General features: G+C 38.1%; 1 protein-coding gene across 1 annotated transcript in view; it reads right to left on the bottom strand.

Annotated features, from left to right (window-relative positions):
* The window catches only part of slc25a21 (solute carrier family 25 member 21), a 127,455-nt gene that overhangs the window by 2,421 nt on the left and 99,493 nt on the right, over positions 1 to 25,541 (bottom strand). Inside the window, exons 6-10 of the mRNA XM_022196996.2 lie at positions 25,191 to 25,250; positions 15,808 to 15,915; positions 15,532 to 15,696; positions 13,800 to 13,981; positions 409 to 461 (exon numbers count right to left, since the gene is read on the bottom strand). Coding sequence (XP_022052688.1) covers positions 409 to 461; positions 13,800 to 13,981; positions 15,532 to 15,696; positions 15,808 to 15,915; positions 25,191 to 25,250 — 568 coding nt within the window. The remainder of the gene's footprint in view (positions 1 to 408; positions 462 to 13,799; positions 13,982 to 15,531; positions 15,697 to 15,807; positions 15,916 to 25,190; positions 25,251 to 25,541) is intronic.

Here is a 25,541-nt window from a genome sequence, read left to right as displayed (position 1 = left end):
AGCCAACAGAAACTGCTGGCTGATATCATGTGATATAGTGAGGTAAGATTTCTGAGGAAGAATATATTACAGATTTGCATCAAATGTTTGTACCACTGTCTACTAACTTTCCCTTCAAATATTATATAGTCATTTAAAAGTACGATAAAAACATTGTTTTTGTTTATTTGTGATGGAATATATCATGAAATATACAAATTTGGAAAAAATAGAAGGAAATAGCCTCATTTCACTGGAAACACACATGCAAAACTGTATTTACATAACGTGAGTAAAGAGGTATAAAAGATGACAGATTTTAGTCAGAAACTCAAACTAACCAGAATATTTTTTTTCTATATTCTTTGACAAAAAATGTGATCATGATGATGGTTGTAATATCAGGATAAAGAACTTTATTTTCATTACCTGGTCCAAGCCTCATTATCTTGGGAACCAACCCCTTGTACAAAGCCAAGTACCTGCAGGAAAGACGAGTGGCGCGTCATTATTTTGCACCAAAATGCAAAATACAGAAGTCAGAATCCAGAACATGCAAATGATGTTTAGACTTCAGTTGAGTGTTGGCTCCACTGATATACGCTGTGGTGTGAAGCTCCAATTACATTTACTCAATAAAAATGTGAAACTTCAGTAGCACTTTTTACTCCACTGCATTTATTACTCCACCAAAGGACGGCGGAGTTATGTAACGTCTGGCGTATGTTTGCCTGTCTGTCTGTCTGACTGACTGTGTGAAAAATTACACAAAAATGGACTAACGGATTTGGATAGAAATTTCAGGGAAAGTCAGAAATGGCACAAGGACCACCTCATGACATTTTCATCCATAATGTGCCTGTGCTCAGCACAAGGTAATTTTTTATGAAATATTTCATTCGTCAGAAATGACACGTCAACTGAGGAGCCTTGGCAGCGTACTGTGCACTCTAAGTGTTTTTCTGGTAGTTTAGTATGTCGTCCAAAATGTGACCAAAACGTCATAGTTTAGTATCTCGTCCAAAATGTGACAAAAATGTCATAGTTTAGGATGTGATCCAAAATGTCCCAAAACATCAGTTTAGTATGTCGTCCAAAATGTGACAAAAATGTCATAGTTTAGGATGTGATCCAAAATGTCCCAAAAACGTCAGTTTAGTATGTCGTCCAAAATGTGACCAAAATGTCATAGTTTAGTGTGTCGTCCAAATGTCACAAAAATGTCATAGTTTAGGATGTGATCCAAAATGTCCCAAAAACGTCATAGTTTAGTATGTCGTCCAAAATGTGACCAAAAATGTCATAGTTTAGGATGTGATCCAAAATGTCCCAAAAACGTCAGTTTAGTATGTCGTCCAAAATGTCACAAAAATGTCATAGTTTAGGATGTGATCCAAAATGTCCCAAAAACGTCATAGTTTAGTATGTCGTCCAAAATGTGACCAAAAATGTCATAGTTTAGGATGTGATCCAAAATGTCCCAAAAACGTCAGTTTAGTATGTCGTCCAAAATGTGACCAAAAACGTCATAGTTTAGTGTGTCGTCCAAAATGTCACAAAAATGTCATAGTTTAGTATGTCGTCCAAAATGTCACAAAAATGTCATAGTTTAGTATGTCGTCCAAAATGTGACAAAAAATGTCATAGTTTAGTATGTCGTCCAAAATGTGACCATAAACATCATAGTTTAGGATGTGATCCAAAATGTGACAGAAACTTCATAGTTTAATAGGTAGTACAAGGACAAGATACAGAGTGCCTAGGTAGCTCAACTGGTTAAGCGAGTGATCTGGTCACAGCACTGCATTAGAGCCACAGGTTCAATTCCCTTGCAGAACTAAAAACAACTGTAAAAAAAGTCATAGTATGTTGTGCAAAATGGGAATAAAACACCAGAATTTATTATGTGGACAAAAATGTCATAGTTTAGTATGTCGTCCAAAATGCAGAAAAGTTTAGTATGTCGTCCAAAATGTGGAAAAAATGTCATAGTTTAGTATGTGATCCGAAATGTGACAAAAATGTTATAGTTAGTATGTGATCCAAAATGTGGAAAAAAATGTCATAGTTTAGTATCTTGTTCAAAATATGGAAAAAAAGTCATAGTTTAGGACGTGATCCAAAATGTGACAGAAATTTAATAGTTTAGTAGCGAGTACAATAAAAAACACATTGAGTGCCCAGATAGCTCAACTGGTTAAGAGGGTACTCCATCCACAGGACTGCATTAGAGCAGCAGGTTTGATTCCTTCACATGGCTCATTCCTACAGGTCTTCTCTGCTTTCCTGCCTTCTTCTCAACGACTAAAAACAACTTTAAAAGAAGTCATAGTATGTTGTACGAAACGGGAAACAAAATCCGAAATTACTACGTGGACAAAAAACATCATCGTTTAGTATGTCGTCCAAAAACGTCCTAGTTTAGTATTTCTTCCAAAATGTCACAAAAACGACATAGTTTAGTATGTGGTCCAAAAATGTCAGAAAAACGTCCTAGTTTAGCATGCCATCTAAAATGTCACAAAAACAACATAGTTTAGTATGTCGTCCAAAATGTCACAAAAACGACATAGTTTAGTATGTCGTCCGAAAATAGACAAAAAATGTCATATTTTGTCTAAAATGGACAAAAACGGCATAGTTTCGTATGTTGTCCAAAATATGGAGAAAAAACATAGTTTAGTATTTTGGACACAATATGCAAAAAAAGTCAGTTTCCTATTTCGTTCAAAATGTGAAAAAAACATCATAGTTTAGTATGTCGTCCAAAATGTGACCAAAACGTCATAGTTTTGTAGGTAGTACAATGAAGAAGTACAGGGTGCCCAGATAGCTCAACTGGTTAAGCAAGTGATCTGGTCACAGCACTGCATTAGAGCCACAGGTTCAATTCCCTTGCAGAACTAAAAACAACTGTAAAAAAACTCACACTATGTTGTGCAAAATGGGAAAGAAACACCAGAATTTATTATGTGGACAAAAATGTCATAGTTTAGTATGTCGTCCAAAATGTGGAAAAAATGTCATAGTTTAGTATGTGATCCGAAATGTGGAAAAAAATGTCATAGTTTAGTATCTTGTTCAAAATATGGAAAAAAAAAAGTCATAGTTCAGGACGTGATCCAAAATGTGACAGAAATTTAATAGTTTAGTAGCTAGTACAATAAAAAACACATTGAGTGCCCAGATAGCTCAACTGGTTAAGAGGGTGCTCCATCCACAGGACTGCAATAGAGCCACATAGTATTTTGTCCAAAATGCGACCAAAAACATCATAGTATAATGTGACCAAAAACGAAATAGTTTAGCATGTCACTCAAAATGTCACAAAAACGTGATAGTTTAATATGTCATCCAAAATGTGACCAAAAACGTCATAGTTTAGGATGTCGTCCAAAATGTCACAAAAACATCATAGTTTAGTATGTCGTATCAAAAAGGTCATAGTTTAGTATGTCATCCAAAATGTGGAAAAAAATGTCATAGTTTAGTATCTTGTTCAAAATATGGAAAAAAAAAAAGTCATAGTTCTGGACGTGATCCAAAATGTGACAGAAACTTCATAGTTTAGTAGCTAGTACAATGAAACCATACAGAGCGCCCAGATAGCTCAACTGGTTAAGAGGGTGATCTGTCCACAGGACTGCATTAGAGCTGCAGGTTCGAGTGCCTTGCATGGCTAATTCCTACAGGGCTTTCCTGCCTTCTTCTCAATGACTAAAAACAACTTTAAAAAAGTAAATAAATAAAACATCATAATACACTACATGGACAAAAATGTCATAGTTTAGTATTGCGGACAAAATATGTAAAAAAAGCCATATTTTTCTATTTCATTCAAAATGTGAAAAAAACATCAAAGTTTAGTATGTCGTCCAAAACATCATAGTTTTGTAGGTAGTACAATGAAGACGTACACGGTAACCAGATAGCTCAACTGGTTAAGAGGGTGATCTGGTCACAGCACTGCATTAGAGCCGCAGGTTCAATTCCCTCGCAGAACTAAAAACAACTCTGAAAAAAGTCATAATATGTTGTGTAAAACAGGAATAAAACATCAGAACTCATTATGTCAACAAAAATGTCATAGTTCAGTATGTTGTCCAAAATGTGGAAAAAAATGCCATAGTTCAGCATGTGATCCAAAAAGCAACAAAAATGTGGTACTGCAGTATGTCGTCCAAAATGTGGAAAAAAATGTCACAGTTTAGTATGTGATCCGAAATGTGACAAAAATGTTATAGTTACTATGTGATCCAAAATGTGGGGAAAAAAAGGTCATAATTTATGACGTGATCCAAAATGTGACAAAAATTTCATAGTTTAGTAGCTAGTACAATGAAAACATACAGAGTGCCCTGATAGCTCAACTGGTTAAGAGAGTGATCCATCCACAGGACTGCATTAGAGCTGCAGGTTCGACTCCCTCACACGGCTCATTCCTACAGGTCTTTCCTGCTTTCCTGCCTTCTTCTCAATGACTAAAAGCAACTTAAAAAAGTCATAGCATGTTGTGCCATATAGGGGGAAAAAAAGAAATTATTACATGGACAAAAAATGTCATAGATTAGTATGTCGTCTGAAAAATGTCATAGTTTAGTATGTCATCCGAAAATGGACAAAAACATCAAAGTTCAGTATGTGGTCCGATAAAGGACAAAAAATGTCATAGTTTAGTATGTCGTCCGAAAAAGGTCAAAAAAACGTCATAGTTCAGTATGTCGTCCAAAATGTGACCAAAAATGTCATAGTTTAGTATTTCGTCCAAAATGTTACAAAAACGACATAGTTTATTTAGTATGTCGTCCAAAATGTGACCAAAAACGTCCTAGTTTCGTATGTCGTCCAAAATGTGACCAAAAACGTCATAGTTTAGTATGTCGTCCAAAATGTCACAAAAACAGCATAGTTTATTTAGTATGTCATCCCAAATGTGACCAAAAACGTCATAGTTTAATATGTTGTCCAAGATGTCACAAAAACGACATAATTCATTATGTCATCAAAAATGTCACAAACACAACATAGTTTAGTATGTGGTCCAAAAATGTCACAAAAACGACATAGTTTAGTATGTCGTCCAAAATGTGACCAAAAACGTCATAGTTTAGTATGTTGTCCAAAATGTCACCAAATACATCATAGTTTAGTATGTCGTCCAAAATGTCACAAAAAGTTCATAATTGAGTATGTCGTCCAAAATGTGACCGAAAAACGTCATAGTTTAGTATGTCGTCCAAAATGTCACAAAAACAGCATAGTTTATTTAGTATGTCATCCCAAATGTGACCAAAAACGTCATAGTTTAATATGTCGTCCAAAATGTCACAAAAACGACATAGTTTAGTATGTCATCCAAAATGTCACATAAACGTCATAGTTTATTATGTCGTCCAAAATGTGACCAAAAACGTCATAGTTGAGTATGTCGTCCAAAATGTCACAAAAAGTCATAGTTTAGTGTCGTCCAAAATGTGACCAAAAACGTCATAGTTTAGTATGTCGTCCAAAATGTGAACAAAAAGTTCATAACTGAGTATGTCATCCAAAATGTGACCAAAAGCGTCATAGTTTAGTATGTTGTCCAAGATGTCACAAAAACGACATAATTCATTATGTCATCAAAAATGTCACAAACACAACATAGTTTAGTATGTGGTCCAAAAATGCCACAAAAACGACATAGTTTAGTATGCCGTCCAAAATGTGACCAAAAACGTCATAGTTTCGTATGTCGTCCAAAATGTGACCAAAAATGTCCTAGTTTAGTATGTCGTCCAAAATGTGACAAAAACGACATAGTTAGTATGCCGTTCAAAATGTCACAAAAACGACATAGTTTATTTAGTATGTCATCCAAAATGTGACCAAAAACGTCATAGTTTAGTATGTTGTCCAAAATGTGACAAAAACGTCATAGTTTAGTATGTCATCCAAAATGTCACAAAACGACAGTTTAGTATGTCATCCAAAACGTCACAAAAATGACAGTTTAGTATGTCGTCCAAAATGTGACTCAAAACGTCACAGTTTAGTATGTCGTCCAAAATGTGACTCAAAACGTCATAGTTTAGTATGTCGTCCAAAATGTGACCAAAAACGTCATAATTTAATATGTCGTCCAAAATGTGACCAAAAACATCATAGTTTAATATGTCATCCAAAATGTGACCCAAAACCACATAGTTTAGTATATCGTCCAAAATGTCACAAAAAGGTCATAGTTTAGTATTTTGTCCAAAATGTGACCAAAAACGTCATAGTATAATGTGACCAAAAACAAAATAGTTTAGTATGTCACTCAAAATGTCACAAGAACGTGATAGTTTAATATGTCATCCAAAATGTGACCAAAAACGTCATAGTTTATTATGTCATCCAAAATGTCACAAAAATGTCATAGTTTATTATGTCATCCAAAATGTCACAAAAACATCATAGTTTAGTATGTCATATCAAAAAGGTCATAGTTTAGTATGTCATCCAAAATGTGGAAAAAAATGTCATAGTTTAGTATCTTGTTCAAAATATGGAAAAAAAAAAAGTCATAGTTCAGGACGTGATCCAAAATGTGACAGAAACTTCATAGTTTAGTAGCTAGTACAATGAAACCATACAGAGCGCCCAGATAGCTCAACTGGTTAAGAGGGTGATCTGTCCACAGGACTGCATTAGAACTGCAGGTTCGAGTGCCTTGCATGGCTAATTCCTACAGGTCTTCCCTGCTTTCCTGCCTTCTTCTCAATGACTAAAAAAGTAAATAAATAAAACATCATAATATACTACATGGACAAAAATGTCATAGTTTAGTATTGCAGACAAAATATGTAAAAAAGTCATATTTTTCTATTTCATTCAAAATGTGAAAAAAACATCATAGTTTTGTAGGTAGTACAATGAAAAAGTACACGGTAACCAGATAGCTCAACTGGTTAAGAGGGTGATCTGGTCACAGAACTGCATTAGAGCTGCAGGTTCAATTCCCTCGCAGAACAAAAACAACTCTGAAAAAAGTCATAATATGTTGTGCAAAACAGGAATAAAACATCAGCACTCATTAGGTCAACAAAAATGCCATAGTTTAGCATGTGATCCAAAAAGCAACAAAAATGTGGTACTGCAGTATGTCGTCCAAAATGTGGAAAAAAAATGTCACAGTTTAGTATGTGACAAAAATTTCATAGTTTTGTAGCTAGTACAATGAAAACATACAGAGTGCCCAGATAGCTCAACTGGTTAAGAGAGTGATCCATCCACAGGACTGCATTAGAGCTGCAGGTTTGACTCCCTCACACGGCTCATTCCTACAGGTCTTTCCTGCTTTCCTGCCTTCTTCTCAATGACTAAAAGCAACTTAAAAAAGTCATAGCATGTTGTGCCATATAGGGGGAAAAAAAAGAAATTATTACACGGACAAAAAATGTCATAGTTTAGTATGTCTTCTGAAAAAGGTCAAAAAAACGTCATAGTTCAGTATGTCGTCCAAAATGTGACCAAAAACGTCCTAGTTTCGTATGTCGTCCAAAATGTGACCAAAAACGTCCTAGTTTAGTATGTCGTCCAGAATGTCACAAAAACAGCATAGTTTATTTAGTATGTCATCCCAAATGTGACCCAAAACCACATAGTTTAGTATATCGTCCAAAATGTCACAAAAAGGTCATAGTTTAGTATGTCGTCCAAAATGTCACAAAAATGTCATAATTTATTATGTCGTCCAAAATGTGACCAAAAACGTCATAGTTTAGTATGTCGTCCAAAATGTGACCAAAAACGTCATAGTTTATTATGTCATCCAAAATGTCACAAAAAGTCATAGTTTAGTGTCGTCCAAAATGTGACCAAAAACGTCATAGTTTAGTATGTCGTCCAAAATGTGACCAAAAACATCATAGTTTCGTGTCGTCCAAAACGTGACCAAAAATGTCATAGTTTAGTATGTCGTCCAAAATGTGAACAAAAAGTTCATAACTGAGTATGTCATCCAAAATGTGACCAAAAGCGTCATAGTTTAGTATGTTGTCCAAGATATCACAAAAACGACATAATTCATTATGTCATCAAAAATGTCACAAACACAACATAGTTTAGTATGTGGTCCAAAAATGTCACAAAAACGACATAGTTTAGTATGCCGTCCAAAATGTGACCAAAAACGTCCTAGTTTCGTATGTCGTCCAAAATGTGACCAAAAATGTCCTAGTTTAGTATGCCGTTCAAAATGTCACAAAAACGACATAGTTTATTTAGTATGTCATCCAAAATGTGACCAAAAACGTCATAGTTTAGTATGTTGTCCAAAATGTCACCAAATACGTCATAGTTTAGTATGTCGTCCAAAATGTCACAAAAAGTTCATAATTGATTGTCGTCCAAAATGTGACCAAAAACGTCATAGTTTAGTATGTTGTCCAAAATATCACCAAATACGTCATAGTTTAGTATGTCGTTCAAAATGTCAGAAAAACGACATAGTTTATTTAGTATGTCATCCCAAATGTGACCAAAAACGTCATAGTTTAGTATGTCGTCCAAAATGTGACCAAAAACGTCATAGTTTATTATGTCATCCAAAATGTGACCAAAAACATCATAGTTTAGTGTCGTCCAAAATGTGACCAAAAACGTCATAGTTTAGTATGTTGTCCAAAATGTGACCAAAAACGTCATAGTTTAGTATGTCGTCCAAAATGTGACCGAAAACGTCATAGTTTAGTATGTTGTCCAAAATGTCACAAAACGACAGTTTAGTATGTCGTCCAAAATGTGACTCAACATGTCATAGTTTAGTATGTCGTCCAAAATGTGACCAAAAACGTCATAATTTAATATGTCGTCCAAAATGTGACCAAAAACGTCATAATTTAATATGTCGTCCAAAATGTCACAAAAACGACATAGTTTAGTATGTCGTCCAAATGTCACAAAAACGTCATAGTTTAGTATGTCGTCCAAAATGTGACCAAAAACGTCATAGTTCAGTATGTCGTCCAAAATGTCACAAAAAACGACATAATTTAGTATGTCGTCCAAAATGTGACCAAAAACATCACAGTTTAGTATGTGGTCCCTAGATAGACAAAAAACGTCATTTTTTTTAATCCAAAAATGGACAAAAACTTCATAGTTTAGTATGTCGTCCAAAATGTCACAAAATGTCACAAAAATGACATAGTTTAGTATGTCGTCCAAAGTGTGACCAAAAACATCATCGTTTAGTATGTCGTCCGAAAATAGACAAAAACGTCATTTTTTGTCCAAAAATGGACAAAAACATCATAGTTTAGTATGTTGTCCAAAATATGGAAAAAAGGTAATTTTTTAGTATTTCGGACAAAATATGCAAAAAAGTCATCATTTCATATTTCGTTCAAAATGTGGAAAAAATCATCCCAGTTCAGTATGTCGTCCAAAATGTGACCAAGACGTCATAGGTTAGTATGTCGTCCAAAATATGACAGAAATTCATAGTTTTGTAGGTAGTAGTATGTCATGCAAAAGGGGAATAAAACATCAGAATTTATTACGTGGACAAAAATGTCATAGTATGTCCTCCAAAATGCAGAAAAGAACCTCATAGTTTAGTATTTCATCCAAAATGTGGATAAAAACATCATAGTTTAATATGTCAACCAAAAAGCAACAAAAATATCATTCTATAGTATGTCTTCCAAAAAGTGGGGAAAAAACACCATAGTTTAGTTTGTCATCGGAACATCGACAAAAAACATCACAGTTTAGTACGCCGTCCAAGATGTCATAAAAACATCATAGTTTAGTATGTCATCCAAAATGTGACCAAAAACTTACTAGTTTAGTATTTCTTCCAAAATGTCACAAAAACAACATAGTTTAGTATGGGGTCCAAAAATGTCACAAAAACGTCATAGTTTAGTATGTCATCCAAAATGTCACAAAAATGACATAGTTTAGTATGTCGTCCAAAATGTCATAAAAATGTCATAGTTTAGTATGTCGTCCAAAATGTGACCAAAAACATCATAGTTTATATGTCGTCCAAAATGTGACCAAAAACATCATAGTTTAGTATGTCGTCCAAAATGTGACCAAAAACGTCATAGTTTAGTATGTCGTCCAAAATGTGACCAAAAACGTCATAGTTTAGTATGTCGTTCAAAATGTCACAAAAACGTCATAGTTTAGTATGTCGTCAAAAATGTCACAAAAACGACATAGTTTAGTATCTCGTCCAAAATGTGACCAAAAACGTCATAGTTTAGTATGTCGTCCAAAATGTGACCAAAAATGTCCTAGTTTAGTATGTCCTCCAAAATCTGACAAAAACGTCATAGTTTAGTATGTCGACCAAAATGTCACAAAAACGACATAGTTTAGTATGTCGTCCAAAATGTGACAAAAACGTCATAGTTTAGTGTGTCGTCCAAAATGTCACAAAAACGACATAGTTTAGTATGTCGTCCAAAATGTGACCAAAAACGTCATAGTTTAGTGTGTCGTCCAAAATGTGACCAAAAATGTCCTAGTTTAGTGTGTCCTCCAAAATGTCACAAAAACGACATAGTTTAGTATGTCGTCCAAAATGTGACCAAAAACGTCATAGTTTAGTATGTCGTCCAAAATGTGACCAAAAATGTCCTAGTTTAGTATGTCCTCCAAAATCTGACAAAAACGTCATAGTTTAGTATGTCGACCAAAATGTCACAAAAACGACATAGTTTAGTATGTCGTCCAAAATGTGACAAAAACGTCATAGTTTAGTGTGTCGTCCAAAATGTCACAAAAACGACATAGTTTAGTATGTCGTCCAAAATGTGACCAAAAACGTCATAGTTTAGTGTGTCGTCCAAAATGTGACCAAAAATGTCCTAGTTTAGTGTGTCCTCCAAAATGTCACAAAAACGACATAGTTTAGTATCTCGTCCAAAATGTGACCAAAAACGTCATAGTTTAGTATGTCGTCCAAAATGTGACCAAAAATGTCCTAGTTTAGTATGTCCTCCAAAATCTGACAAAAACGTCATAGTTTAGTATGTCGACCAAAATGTCACAAAAACGACATAGTTTAGTATGTCGTCCAAAATGTGACAAAAACGTCATAGTTTAGTGTGTCGTCCAAAATGTCACAAAAACGACATAGTTTAGTATGTCGTCCAAAATGTGACCAAAAACGTCATAGTTTAGTGTGTCGTCCAAAATGTGACCAAAAATGTCCTAGTTTAGTGTGTCCTCCAAAATGTCACAAAAACGACATAGTTTAGTATGTCGTCCAAAATGTGTCCAAAAATGTCATAGTTTAGTATGTCGTCCAAAATATCACAAAAAAGTCATAGTTTAGTATGTCTTCCAAAATGTGTCCAAAAACGTCACAGTTTAGTATGTCGTCCAAAATGTGACCAAAAACATCATAGTTTAGTGTGTGGTGCAAAATGTCACAAAAACGTCATAGTTTAGTATGTCGTCCAAAATATCAAAAAAAAGTCATAGTTTAGTATGTCGTCCAAAATGTCACAAAAACGACATAGTTTAGTATGTCGTCCAAAATGTGTCCAAAAACGTCACAGTTTAGTATGTCGTCCAAAATGTGACCAAAAACATCATAGTTTAGTGTGTGGTGCAAAATGTCACAAAAACGTCATAGTTTAGTATGTCGTCCAAAATGTCACAAAAACGTCACAGTTTAGTATTTCGTCCAAAATGTGTCCAAAAATGTCATAGTTTAGTATGTCGTCCAAAATATCACAAAAAAGTCATAGTTTAGTATGTCTTCCAAAATGTGTCCAAAAACGTCACAGTTTAGTATGTCGTCCAAAATGTGACCAAAAACATCATAGTTTAGTGTGTGGTGCAAAATGTCACAAAAACGTCATAGTTTAGTATGTCGTCCAAAATATCAAAAAAAAGTCATAGTTTAGTATGTCGTCCAAAATGTCACAAAAACGACATAGTTTAGTATGTCGTCCAAAATGTGTCCAAAAACGTCACAGTTTAGTATGTCGTCCAAAATGTGACCAAAAACATCATAGTTTAGTGTGTGGTGCAAAATGTCACAAAAACGTCATAGTTTAGTATGTCGTCCAAAATGTGTCCAAAAACGTCATAGTTTCGTTTGTTGTCCAAAATGTCACAAAAACGTCATCGTTTAGTATGTCGTCCAAAATGTGACAAAAACTTCATAGTTTAGTATGTCGTCCTCAACGGGGGAAAAAAGTAATAATTTAGTATGTCATCAAAAATGTGGAAAAGACATAATTGATAATGTTCCAAAAATGTCATAGATTAGTCTGTCATCCAACAAATAGGAACAGGGTGCCCAGGTAGCTCAACTGGTTAAGAGGGCGACTCGTAAACAGGACCTAGTCAGTGACGCAGGATTGATTCCAGCTCATGGCTCTTCACTGCAGGTATTCCCTGCTTACCTGTTGAATAAAACCAACAAAAATGTCATAGATCAGTCTGTTTCAACTATAATGTAGTCCACTGAGCAGTCTTGGTGTAGTTCTGCACTTTACTGCACAGTTTGTTAACTGTAGTTTGTTTGTAGATTCATAAAGAATAATACAAAATCTAATCCAAATGCAAAGTAGAGGTTAAGATGTGGTCAGATAAGACTTTATAGATGCTCTGGAAGAGTATCTGAAGTATTATTAAAATATTTAAAATCATCATCACCTCTACCAGCAACCACATTAAATGTGGTACATGATGCACTATTGTTTACTTTTCTACACTGTAATGTCGATTATTGTGAGAGGGATCCCTCTGCATCATAAATACCTCCAGTTTTGGTAACTTAAGGTATATTTTGACACTTACATTTCATTTTTTTGATCTGAATCCTTCTTCCATCGCTGTATGTATAACTACAGTACATGTGCTTGTGCTCCTGCTCGTGCCTGTGTAAAAAACTGTGGATTTCAGAGTTTGCATGTCTGTCTGTCTGTCTGCCGGCCTGTCTGTCTGTCACCCCATCAGGCGTATAGGTTTCTAACAGGCCAGCGCTGGCGACTACCTGCTCCTTAATGCATTCAAGGTGATCAGTGGCTGGCTGCCTCCGCCTCGTGCTCCCTGTCCCGCTCTCTGCCCCCGCCACTGATGGCGTTAATAAGGCTCGACCCACTTCCTCCCTGGCCCTCTGTCTGATTAGATTGACCCGTGGAGCGCCGCGCGGCTCGTTAGGGTCTGCTTAACGACGTCTCCCATAGGGACCACTAATTAGCTGGGACTGTGTTGTGTTAGAGAAGGGGACTGGATGTGGCGGCGGGGGCACCCTCCACGCACCCCTGCGACGACAACGTTTTCAGTGCCGTTTTCTTGCAGCAACCCCCAACTGCAAACTAACAACATGCACTAACTACAAACATGTCGCTGGCCCTTGTCTCGCGGAGCCGCATGGGGGAAAGTGGAAAGCCTGGGGCAGCTGCTAACATAACATACATCTTTCCTTGAAGCTTCCATTTGGAGCTGTCATTGTCTGAGGCTTGAAAATATGTTAACATTTACTATACAGCTGACAGACTGCAGAAATGTATGATCACACTCGCAGGGGAACACAGCCCACAGTCGAACATGACTCTTTGGTTTCCATTCATTGGATCGCAGCTTTGCATCAGGCTATTTGTGCACTTCCCCTGTACTTAGTGGAGGAAACTCACACCAGGCAATCAAAGCCTGCTAACTTGTAGCTGCAGCTGCTACATTTGTCTTCCCTGACAGTCAGTTTGGCAGGTAACCAACTATCAATTGCTAACAAAACAGACAAAGTGGCTCATTATTTCTTGGATGCACCGGTGACATTGATTCAAGTTTTGCCCTGATGATCCATCACTACTTGTTCATACCCTTCCTCGCGGTACACCAGCGCCATGGTCTGGAAGCAGGTGCGGTACTTGATCTCCCCCAGCACTGGCTGAGGGCCTTGGATGCGGCTCTTGGCGACATCGAAGGGAATGTTCACGCACGAGGAGATGGTCCCCGACACGAGGCCGATGGTAAACTTTCTCAGAAACTCAAGGGTGGGGTCCTGTGAAAAGAAGAAGAGGAGTCTTTTACTGGAATCATTAGTGGCACGAAACTTACATAACACATAAAACGCCTGCAGGGATTAAAAGAAAGTAGCGACAGTGAGTTGACAAAGTCGGCAGTGAGACATGATGTGTCTGTGAGTGAAAGTGAGGCAGAGCATGAGGGGACTTGTGCATATGATTGCAAAGCTGGCATGAAAGCCCTGATCATTTTATGGTAGCGGGGGGCAGATTAGTGCTTCCTGACTGTGGTGCGGCAATCTGATTGGCTGAGCAGAAGCACATGTTCTTTGGGGAGCCAAGACGGAGGATTTATAAACAGGGTTCATGCAGGCAGACTGGGGAGGCATATGGGGACAATTTGGGTAATTGGGCTGTGACTCGGCACAGGGGTATTACTGTACCAAAGAAGCCCAGACTCAGAGAGCTCTGACAGCTAATTGGCCAGGATATTTTTACAAATGACAGCAGCCTCTCTGGTCCAGGCCTTTCTCAAGCGGCTGGACACCCTGAGAGCCGTGGTAAATCAACAGCTAATCCCACTTCTTCTGTTTTTTTCAAGTGGGATGTGGGGAAAGGGGGTAACATAGCCACGGCCTAAGTACACCCATCAACCCACTTCCTAACAGCCTTAAGCAAACATCTCCTCACACATTCGCTCGTGAATGATGGCAGTGTGGTATCTGCCTCTTCTGTGCTATTCAAATGGCCTCATGAGAGGAGCCTGGGCTCGGCACACCGAATTTGACTACAGACACGTTTGAGTTGCAAGCTCGTTGCTCATGTTGCTAACAAAAGGGGGCTGTGGAGAAAAGCCACCGACTCGGCCTGCAAGTTGTCACCGGTGACAATATTTATGCTTTGCTGCCTCAACAATGGCAATCGTGAGACTTTCCCAAACAGGATCACTCCATCAATGTACACACCGACAGATCATTCCCAAAAGGCCACGGCCACAATCTAAGAAGAGAGCTATTTGAGTCATCCAGCCACATAATTATCATTTACAGAAGATGACCACTTGGTTCTCTGTATATCATGCGTCACTGGAAAAAATGTTGAAAATATAGCAGAGCCTGGCCTCCCACTGTAACCTCCTCTTGAAAATAGTACCGTTGTCTGCTTCCAATTAGTTCATTGGAGTTAATCTAATGCTCTGGTTTGTACATGTGGAACTGGCGTATGGTAACGTTTCCATTAAACAAAATTAACTTTTGTTTGGGCCATCAGAGCCCTGCCGGATGTGTAATCTGAGACTTTGAGGATGTTATGAAGAGCAAACAGACGAGGTATTAGCCGGGCTGATCTTACAAGCTCCTCTCTGATTTTTGCTTCCTCCTTTGCCATGGAAGTCAGACTGACTAATCATACTGTTAAACACTTGCTATTCCCCTCCAGTGAGGTCGCTGGAACACGTGCGGATCATGTAGCCTGAGGTTAGCAAAAACTAAGAGTTGTCAAGGTTACCAGCACCAAAACAAAGTGATGTCTATGTCACTTGGTTTGGGCAGAAACAGGTCAGATCACGGATTTTGATTAGCATTTTCACCGGGCTGGTAGGAATAGCATCCTTGACGTTGAAGTAGAAGCCAAAGTAGATCATGTTGAAAACTCCGTGGCGTCCCAGCGTCGACGTTAATCCCTTATTCAGGCCCTTCAGTCCGAACCCGTCTGACTTAATTATCCGTCTTGCTTGGGCGAAAGAGGAGGGTTGCTGTATCAGAGAAAAGGAATTCAAAAAAGAAGGACATGTCAACGGTTTTCTGGAGAAATGTGCACATTACTAATACTTTACAAGTTAAGGCAGTATTTTATTCGAGTCAACCTCTTTGAAGGAATCTCTGTTGGCCTGGAGACTGACTTTCACCACTTCGAATGGATTGACGACAACAGCTTCAGTCAGGCCTGCGCCGAGCCCCGCTGCAGACAGCGCCTGACGGGGAGATGGACATGATTTAGGACTGAGAATGTGGAGATAATATTTGGGTAGACACGCAGCAGAATAGACAAACCAATGCAGACAATGAATCTAAAGTGTAATTTTGCAGGAGTCATTTTGTCTTGTGTGAAATTGATAGTCGCTTCTGTTGACAAATGCTTGCAGACATGCTTGTGTTTGTTAACATCTGACAAAACGTTAGATGACAGATAGAAGGAAGTCCAAAAATGTGGAATAATCAATTATTTTCTCATAAACAAAGTGCTTTAATTCACCTTGTCATCCGTCGCTGGAGAAAATCTAGCAGAATTTGTGAAAGTGGTTGCAACACTGCATATATTTGCACTGACTGGGCTGCATATGTATGTGTGCGTGTGCGTGTGTGTGCGTGTGTGTGTGTGGGTGTGTGTGTGTGTGCGTGCTCAGAGAGAGGCGTAATGGGAACATGTCAAGAACGTGTCTATAGCTCATTACTCTTCCTGCCTCTTTATCCTGCTGTCAGGGCCCCGGGACCCATCCTCTCAGACATGCCTCACGATGTTTACACAGCCAGCCCGCCACGTTTTAATTCCTTATTTGTATTATTACTGTGTGTGTCCTCATTAATCAGAGTGAAGGCATTCAGCTGTGCCATGCTGAATAGGAAAGAGAGGGAACCATTCAGTCTGCAATTCGCTCTCACTAATGATCTGATGTGATTACACTACTTGATATGCGAGGGCCTCTGGGGGGGAGAATGGGGTTAGAGGCACTTGAGGAAGAAGGAAGGGCAGGAAGAAGATAGCGAGAAAGGAGGTGTAGGAGGACGGCATGATGGATGGGACAGGTAAACATTTCTCCACCGATGGCTGTAAAAACAAGTCGAGGACGTTCACCGTGCCGAGGCGGCTCCGACGCTGAGTTGCAGGTAAAAGTCATCCATCACGGCTGACACCTGGCTGACACCTGAATAGGCAGTGTGTGGTGACCGCACCCCAGGAACGCGAATCTGTCTAGCATAAAACTCTGACTCAGTATAACAGACAACTTAAGGAGGATGAAACCACTTTGTGTGTTCGCGGCCTGTGGTGGAACCAGTCGGGAGAAGTAACAACCGCCGAGTAAACACGCCACAGAGGCCATCTATGGGGACGGTGTTATGGTTTAGACTATTTTGGCTTTGCTCCAGTGCACTGGATTTGAAATGAAACAATGGCTACGAGTTCTTAGTGATTAATTCGACTTAAAAGGGCGTTTGAGGCGTCCTCATTGTAGGTATCACACCTTTATATCCTGGTGACTATGAAAAAATGGCAGTCATTTTACCTGATTTGTCTCATGTGTATAAAACACAACTGAATTACCAGTAGAAAGACATTGTACAGAGTAATAAAGATTTTGATATTTTAATGAAATTGTCAACCAAACCTGTCTTAATTCGGTTGTATTTATATAGCGCCAATTCACAACATGAGTTATCTCTTAGGAGTTACCGTAACATAGTACTGTGAAGACATTTTACAAGTTTTAAAGAGAGAAACCAACAAACACAAGTTCCTTTTGGTTTCCCTTTGAGCAAGCACTGTTTTTGGAATCGGGACAGATTTATGAAGATTAGATGGTGTTTGATGTCCAGTTTAAGGATGACTGCCTAAATCATCAGCATCTCAAATGTCAGCTGGGTGAATTTCTGGCATGTCAGAAATTTTGCTGGAGTTTCATGCAGTTTGACGATTTGATTTCTCACATGGAGATCTTTGATAAAGTACAATGAGCTGATCTACTCCAGCAGGAAAGTTTTACATGGTACTGAAACTGTAGTCATGGCAGAGACTGCAGTTATTTAAACCTTTAAACCTATTTTGACAAGAGAGCGCTGATACTGGTGATCACTTTCTTTCTTAGACTAAACTCCTTCCTCTGAACAAAGAGTTTCTTTATAGCTGGCGCATCAGAAACGTATCTTAGATGCTTCGTGCATTTTTCTGTCACACTCCTTGTTAAGGGTTGACGGATAGGGCCGATACATATATTGTGTTTTTGTAATAAAAAAAGCACCAAAAAACAAGATTTGGAGCTGAAAATCTGTCCTATTTCAAAACTAAGTGTTTAAAATGTAGATTGCAAATTGTGTTGACATGCTGTTATTTATGACTAAACCAATCAGATAGACAGATCTCTACAGACAGAGAGAGCCAAAGTATCACAGCTTCAAATTTATTTATTTCACTGAGAATTGGTTGAAAGTGAAACAAATACCAGTAATGAGAAAAGTGCTGAATATCTAATCTGATAATTAGTTCAGCCAATAATCTGTTGAGTCGAATTACTTGTTGCTTTTCAGGTCCAGCGAGCTGACGTAAAACTTAGTGTAGGAATGTTACTGTGAGATACTGAAAGATCTACTTGCCACTAATACACTTAACCAGCATCACGTGTCCTTGTTTGGCACGAGCTTTAATGAAACAGACATTAATTTATAGCTAAAAGTCCTGCACTCCAGCTTTAAGACTGAACTTTATAGCAGAGAGCATAGAATTGCACAAAGCAATGGTACTTTTTTTTTCTGCTTTCGTGTGCTGTGAGTGATGAGAACACAGTTCTCATCACTACATACGTTCGCACATGCTGCAAAGCAATAAAAATAAAGCAAAAATAGATGCCTCGGTAATAAAAATGTCTCCTGACAAGCTGCCAGGGACAGCAGATTAACTCAGAGCAGTAAGAACCAAACTTCTGTAAACTGTTTTGTTGCTGCTCTGCTGATTGGGAGGAAGCCAGAGTACCCGGAGAAAACCCACACATGCACAGGGAGAACATGCAAACTCCATGCAGAAAGATCCCAGGCCCACCCCGGGATTCAAACCAGGGATCTTCTTGCTGCAAGGCAAACATCCATCCATCCATCCTCTATACACCGCTTTATCCTCACTAGGGTCGCGGGGGGTGCTGGAGCCTAGCAAGGCAAACATGCTAACCACTATTCCACTATGCAGACCCTAAACAGCAGGTTGTAATGTTTTTTGAACAACACACCATACTATGACGATTTTACAATGATGGTTCTACTATGAAACCAGTTTGACATGTTCAGGCGTTCTAAGTGTGAAAACTCAGAGGTTTCAGGTATCAGAAGGTGGTTTATAGCTTTCTTTGTTTACTTTTTGCTTCAACTTAAAACTAAATTTACTTCACAAAGCAAGCCCTCTGGACTTCCAGTAAGTTGTGTTCCTATTGGCTGTCCAGGTGGCTGCTTGGTGTTATCAGGAACACCTGAGAAGCTGACTGTCTTCCTGCTTTATGACTGCAGTCAAACATTTCCTCTGCTTCTCTTCACTAAACCGGGTTTGGTTCTGTTGCTTTAGTTTGTTATTTAAGCGTTGGCTTGCAGCTTCCAGCAGTAAAATCCTCTTTAATGTGTTTCTTGGTGTGTTTTAGGGCTTTGTACTGTAGTTGTCTTGGTAAATGTGGTTCTTTAGCCACAGTTAGCACATGGTGCTAATGTGTGCAGTGATTAGTGGATTTGGTGCAGCTGAGTTGTGTCTTTATCTTGGCTGTAGTGAGTTTTCAGAGGTTTTTGGTCAGACACATTCTGTATTCTTGTTTGTGAACCAGCGTTGGTTGTCCAGAAGGTAAGAGTTCCTGTCCTGATTCTCTGTTTAAAGAGCTTCTCTGGTAGGCTGTAGGAGACTTTAGCGTTTGGGTTGTGCGAGTTTGGTTTTTGTACGGTTTCATTTGGACGACTATCTTGAGGCCCCTCCATGTGGTTTAGTGAGGTTTTCTGTAACAGTTCTACAAAGCAACCTGCAGCAGAAGAGACTTGGAGAGTTTTTAGGAAGTCCTGGAGACCAGACTTTGGAGCAGTAGAAATATTTGTCAGCAGTTTGAGCAGGAGAAGGTGAGCTTCAGAGTAGAAATAAGAAGGAAACCTTCTTGACCCGTGTGGTAAGGTCCTGTACCAAGAGTTTGAGCAGGTTGTGAAGAGTCTGTAGTTTGTTGGTCTGAAAGCACCAGAAGAGTCGACTCATTAAAGGAGAAAACAAAAGATATTGTTGGTTCTTCTGTCGCTCTGCAGTTTCCTTAGACTGAATATCAAGTTCCTGTTTTCAATGATTTACAGTGTGAACCCAAGAAGACTTCAATAAACTCCCTCCATCCCCTGGACACAACATATTTTATTACTGTTAAATATTTTTTTTAAATATGCTGAGTTTTAATCATAGTTTTTTTTCTTTGCTTGTTTAGTTTTGTCATCTGTGTGAAAGGTGCTAAACAAATAAAGCTGAATTGATAAACTGAATAATTGACCAACTCATAATTGTGATAACAGAAGTATTTTTATTGTGATTTAAGGGTTTATTTCATTTTTAAGGCTAGGGTTAATATCTTGACAGAAAAAAGACTAGAGTAATTAAATCAAAGGAAAAAACATTTAATACAAGAAAATTTTTAAAAAGAAATTTAAACAAATACTATTATATTAAACCAAAAATATTTGATTGGATAATTAAAAAAAGATACAAAACATTATGAAATTAAACAAATTTTTTCAACAAAAATATCAAACATTAAAGATGAAATATTTTACATAATCATTTAAAAAATACAATTAACTTTGACATTGTAGTTTCCAAGTGACCACATGGGTGGAGTCAAGGCAGAGAGTAGGCGGGGAGGTGGGTGGCGGCCTCCCCACTCTACCCCCAACCTCCCCCCACCGCCCACCACACCTTCCCCCTCCTGACGAGTTTTTGGAAAATCCGAGTCTCGACAGGTTTTCCCGAGTTTCCACCAGGTCAGAGGCAGAAGAACTTGTCATGAAGAGGTGTTGAAGTCGGCGAGGATGGAGTCACTTTTTACAAGGGTGACTAGAAGAGCAGGTATTTAACCACGATCCCTAAAATCCATCGACTTGGCTCCAGAGAAATGAAGGGAGGTCAACTTTTATCAGCCTCCATCCAGATGTTGAATTTGATATCTTTGAGGACTTTAATGGAATCCACCAGCAGATTTAGTTTTTGTTGAGAAACTTTATTCTTGTCGTCGTAGGACTGCAGTATTTAAAACTGTTCCTTCTATTTGACCTCATGTTCATTAGTTTTAGTGGAGAAAGTTTTAATTGTCGATTAGTCTCTTAAAAACCAAATAATAAATTGGATTAGTCAAGAGGTTTAAATTTCTTACTTTGTCATATAATAAATATGACAAAAATATATAACAATGAAGCATCTTGAGACAATTTGACCTATAATTGGCGTTATGTAAATGAAACTAATTTAAACTGTATGTATCTTGCAATGTTGGAGGAATTCAGTCATATATGTTGGAAAACATATTTTTTTTGTCCATTAATCTGTTGATTGTTTTCTCCGGTAATTCATTTCTTGTTTTGGTTTATAAAATGTCAAACCCAAATATATTCAGTTTATTGTCATAAAAACCAAAAAGATTTACATTCATGATGCAGGAATCAGACAGATTTTCAGTTTTTATCTTAGTTTAGTCATAAAGATAGTTGATAATGTGTGAATTGTTGCAGCTTATGACCCGTAAAAGGTTTTAATGTTTGGGTCCGAGTGTCAGAAAACATTTAGAAACCAACATCAACAAGACACTCAAAGATCTGAACATCATTAAAGGGAAATCCAACTTTTGCATGACAATGTCTAATAAAAGGACATTTATCTCCAACGTAAATGTGTGATATTCATCCTCTGGAGCTTCTCTTCACATCGTCTTCTATCTGGACTGGTTTGGTCGGGAGCATGTGCAACAAAGATTTGAAAAACTGCACTTTACCATCAATGAATGACACTGAAGTTTAATCTCTACATAAATGAGACTGAGTCTGGATGTGCTGCTCTGTCATTAACTCCTAAGTTTTGGGAAAGTTCAAACAAAAGAGGACAGTTCAGATAAGACTTGAGAAGGAGCTTATTGTGAACAAATATCTCAGACTTTCTGAGCTTCAGCACCTATAGCAAGATATTTTAACAACAAGCAACTCAAGAGATCCAGAAGTTGGAGAGAGTTAGCTTTAGCTGAGCCAAAGAACATGTGGGACGCTAACCTAGCAAACATTTCAGACTTTTCTCTGTGAATTCTGAGAAATAATTTCCTATTTAATGACAGAGCTACACATCTGAACTCAGTCTCATTAAAACAGACTCTAATTCAGTGTCATCCATCCATATTAAAGTGCAGTTACCCAAAATGTTTGTTGCATGAGCTCCAACAAAACCTGTCCAGGTAGAAGGCCACTTTGACAAACAGGAAGTGGAAGATTCCAAGCAGATTTATAGAAGGGGGAACCGGACTGTACTAAGTGTGGTTGAGTATAGAGGGGTGTTTTGTGGGTTTTTAACCCTTACAAGGCCATGTTTCTGGAGAAGTACATATACTAAAACCTATACTAAAACCACCTAATCCATAAACATATCGATCAAGTCTTGCGAGGTCGCATTGTCATAGACGTTCGTCATTGTGAATTTCGGCCGTGTTTTTACGTAAACGGCCCCGATAAAAGCTTCGTAATTGTGGCTTCGTTATAACGGCTCATACGGCTTTATCGTTTGAAATAAGCAAATTTGGGGCCAATGTTTATATCTAATCATTGGTCGACTTAAACATACGGGTGTGTGCACATTTTATATTAATTAGCGAGCCGAGAATGTTCGGTTTCAGCTGTGTGTACGAGTAAGCGTGAACCGAGTATACTTGGTCCCGGCTTTTTAAGAGTTAAGGCTGATAGTGATTATTAGTGAGACATTTGGAGGAGATATTCATTTGCAGTAAATGGAAGTATTTAAAATCTTGGAGTTAAACTTAGAAGAACACAAACTCCAACAGAAAACTTTGTTGATACGTTTTTGTTTTGTTTACAGATGTTAAGTTAAAGGAGTTTTGTGTGTGGAGTGAAGACACACTGATGATGATAAGTGCTGCTATGTTGACCCTTTATAATAATGGCAAAACAAACATACAGTGGAACATCCCCTCACCAAGCCAAAGTAAAAAAGAAATGCGAAATCTCTTTTAAGATGGAATGGCTATCGGAGTTAGGGTTGCTACCCGTCTCTTAAAATACAGAATTGTCCTTAATTTGACAATTAATCGTTGTGTCCCGTATTGAATCAATATGGGATGCAAATTGTTCCGTATTTTCATAAATATCCTGTACACGTCTGTCACACACTCATCAAAACTGTACAATGAACTAAGTAAAACACAAGAAATATTAAGGGCAGCCGATTCCATCTTCGTAGGACCTACGTATATAGCGAGGACCCGATGCAAGGTCCAGCGGATAGACTTCTCTCTGTGCCTGTCCTGCCTGGTCCTGTCGTGGGTTGCCTGGTTACAGACGCTGCTGCTCCCGCGTGTTTAAAAATGCCTACACCCGAAACTCCACCACATCCAAAGAAGCAAAAATGTTTGCAAATGTACAGACACTAGTGGAAGACTCGAACCCCTGGTAATAAGTACAAGGCAAACTGTGTTTTCTGTTGCTCATGGACTAAGTGAAATAAGGCAGCATCAGGGGACCAACATGTAAGAAATATGAGAACAAAGCGAACCCAAACAGCAGGTCACAGTTTTTCATCCCCACTCATCTCCTGAAGTAGATATGGTAAGGGACATCATTATGAGATCAGCTGATTTCCTACAGTATATGGTTGTGAATTTACCAGGTGATGCTTATAGTCATGCTGATGTGGCTGTAGACTCTTCAGTATTTTAGTGACTCAATAAATGCCTAAGTTGTTTATTTCTTTTTAAAAAAATGCTTTTTAGTTTTTAAATATCTATTTATTAGCCTATATGTGATCAATAAATGGCCTTTACCTATCTAAAGAAAAACTCACTCAGAACTCTGATATGCTAACAGTAATAAATAAATCAATAAATACATGCATACATATAAATACGTTAATACATTAACTCTGTTCAGACAAGATCTAGATTTAGATGAAAAAAATGTCTGTAGAATTTCTTTGTCCAGTATTCTGCATTCAGTTGTTTATGTTTTTGCAGAACACAGTATTGCACACTGGTTGGTCATTACATTTTATTAGTTTGGTTTCACTGTTTAAAATGATGCCACTTCTTCTCAGACAGAACCTGTGATCACAAAACAATACAAAATTCTTAGTTCCGTGTTAATGAAACACTTGAAGATTTAAGTATGGCTAAATGCTTTTTTCAAAATTAAATACGCCACTCCTTGGGTGGTTGTGGCCCCAAATTCGGTAAAGTTGGAAAGATATTCACAGATTCAGACTTCCAGCATCAATAATCATTAGATATAGGTTGTCAAAACATAAACGATGCCTCTTTCCCATTGTTATAAGGCAGACAATGTGCTACAAGCCCAGTTTTATCAAAAGTAGCTGTCTTTCAAGCTGCAGAAATAACACTGGTGTCTATGGAGTGAACAGGGACTGTCTGCAATTTGCAACACCGGTGCAACAGCAAAGAGAGACACAAATACTCAATAACTTCACTCTCATACATTGTCGTGTCACCAGAATCACTGCAGCCTTCAACTGGCTGCTGTTGACAAAGTGTTTTCACAGAAATGTAAATGCTGTAATTTGATTCTTTTAACAAACCATGTAACTTGGATGGATGCGATGCTGGCGTGACCACAGTGCACACGTCTGATGTTGCTCACAGTGGTCCAGGGAGTTTGTGTGTTTCAGACTCATGAAAAATTAGAGGGAGCATTGCTCCAAGCCTGATTCAGAATCATATTGACAGTTGCAATGACACAAATTACTCAGTAGCATGTTGATTTGTTCACACCGTTTATTTCCTTGCACACACCTGACATTTCTGTGTGTCATCAAAGATGCTTTTATAGGAGCTTAACGTCAAACTAAAGTGTTGTTGTCATTTAATCCCTTTTTGTGTCTGTTCAATGTGAAATAGATTCATGAGTAAGCAGAAAAGCTGCGATTTGTCATAACATTAATAATAGCAGCAAGATGTTGTTTTGAGCCTTACGTTAGCAGAGACAATATGCTAGCAAGCAATGACTCAGAATTTCCTTTCTTAATGTATTCATGAATTACATGAAAACTTTACATTAACAGGAAAATTTACATTTACATTCATTCATGTGGCCCGAAAATTATTCTTGGCATTCACTGGTGTTTTAAAAACCTTGTGGCAGGTGAGTTGAAGTGTTAAATTTTGACACTGGGTGTGACATTCTTGCTGGTCCTTTTGAACGTGTTTATTTTTTCAAGCGACAGTGTATTCAGGTGTTTCTGTGGGCAAAGACTCACCACAGCAGGAGACAAAGGGGTCAGACTCAGCAGCTTCTTGTACTGCTCAAAGGTGAAGAACTGGGGGAGAAAGATCGAGACGAATGAGCATCATAAAGTGACACCTCAGCACACATGTATAAAGACCTAAAAGGCACCCAAGAAGAAAGAGGAATGAAGCCTGTGTGGCAGCTTAAACAGGAAAACCGTGCTGTGTTTTAAATGTTGGGCCTCTCTGGAAAGCCAAAAGCTTCAAAAGGAGACGGATCCACTGATTTGTTTATCTGAGCAAAGGGCAAAATGCCAGCAGTGGTGACTTAATCGGAGCTTTAATTTGCTTTAATTCTTCGCTCCAGACGTTACTCGCCATCA

This window comes from Acanthochromis polyacanthus, chromosome 1, assembly GCF_021347895.1.
Source record: "Acanthochromis polyacanthus isolate Apoly-LR-REF ecotype Palm Island chromosome 1, KAUST_Apoly_ChrSc, whole genome shotgun sequence".
In the NCBI taxonomy this organism is placed as follows: Eukaryota; Metazoa; Chordata; class Actinopteri; family Pomacentridae; genus Acanthochromis; species Acanthochromis polyacanthus.
The sequence above is the reverse complement of the archived record's forward strand: the minus strand, read 5'-3'. Positions and strand labels throughout refer to the sequence as shown.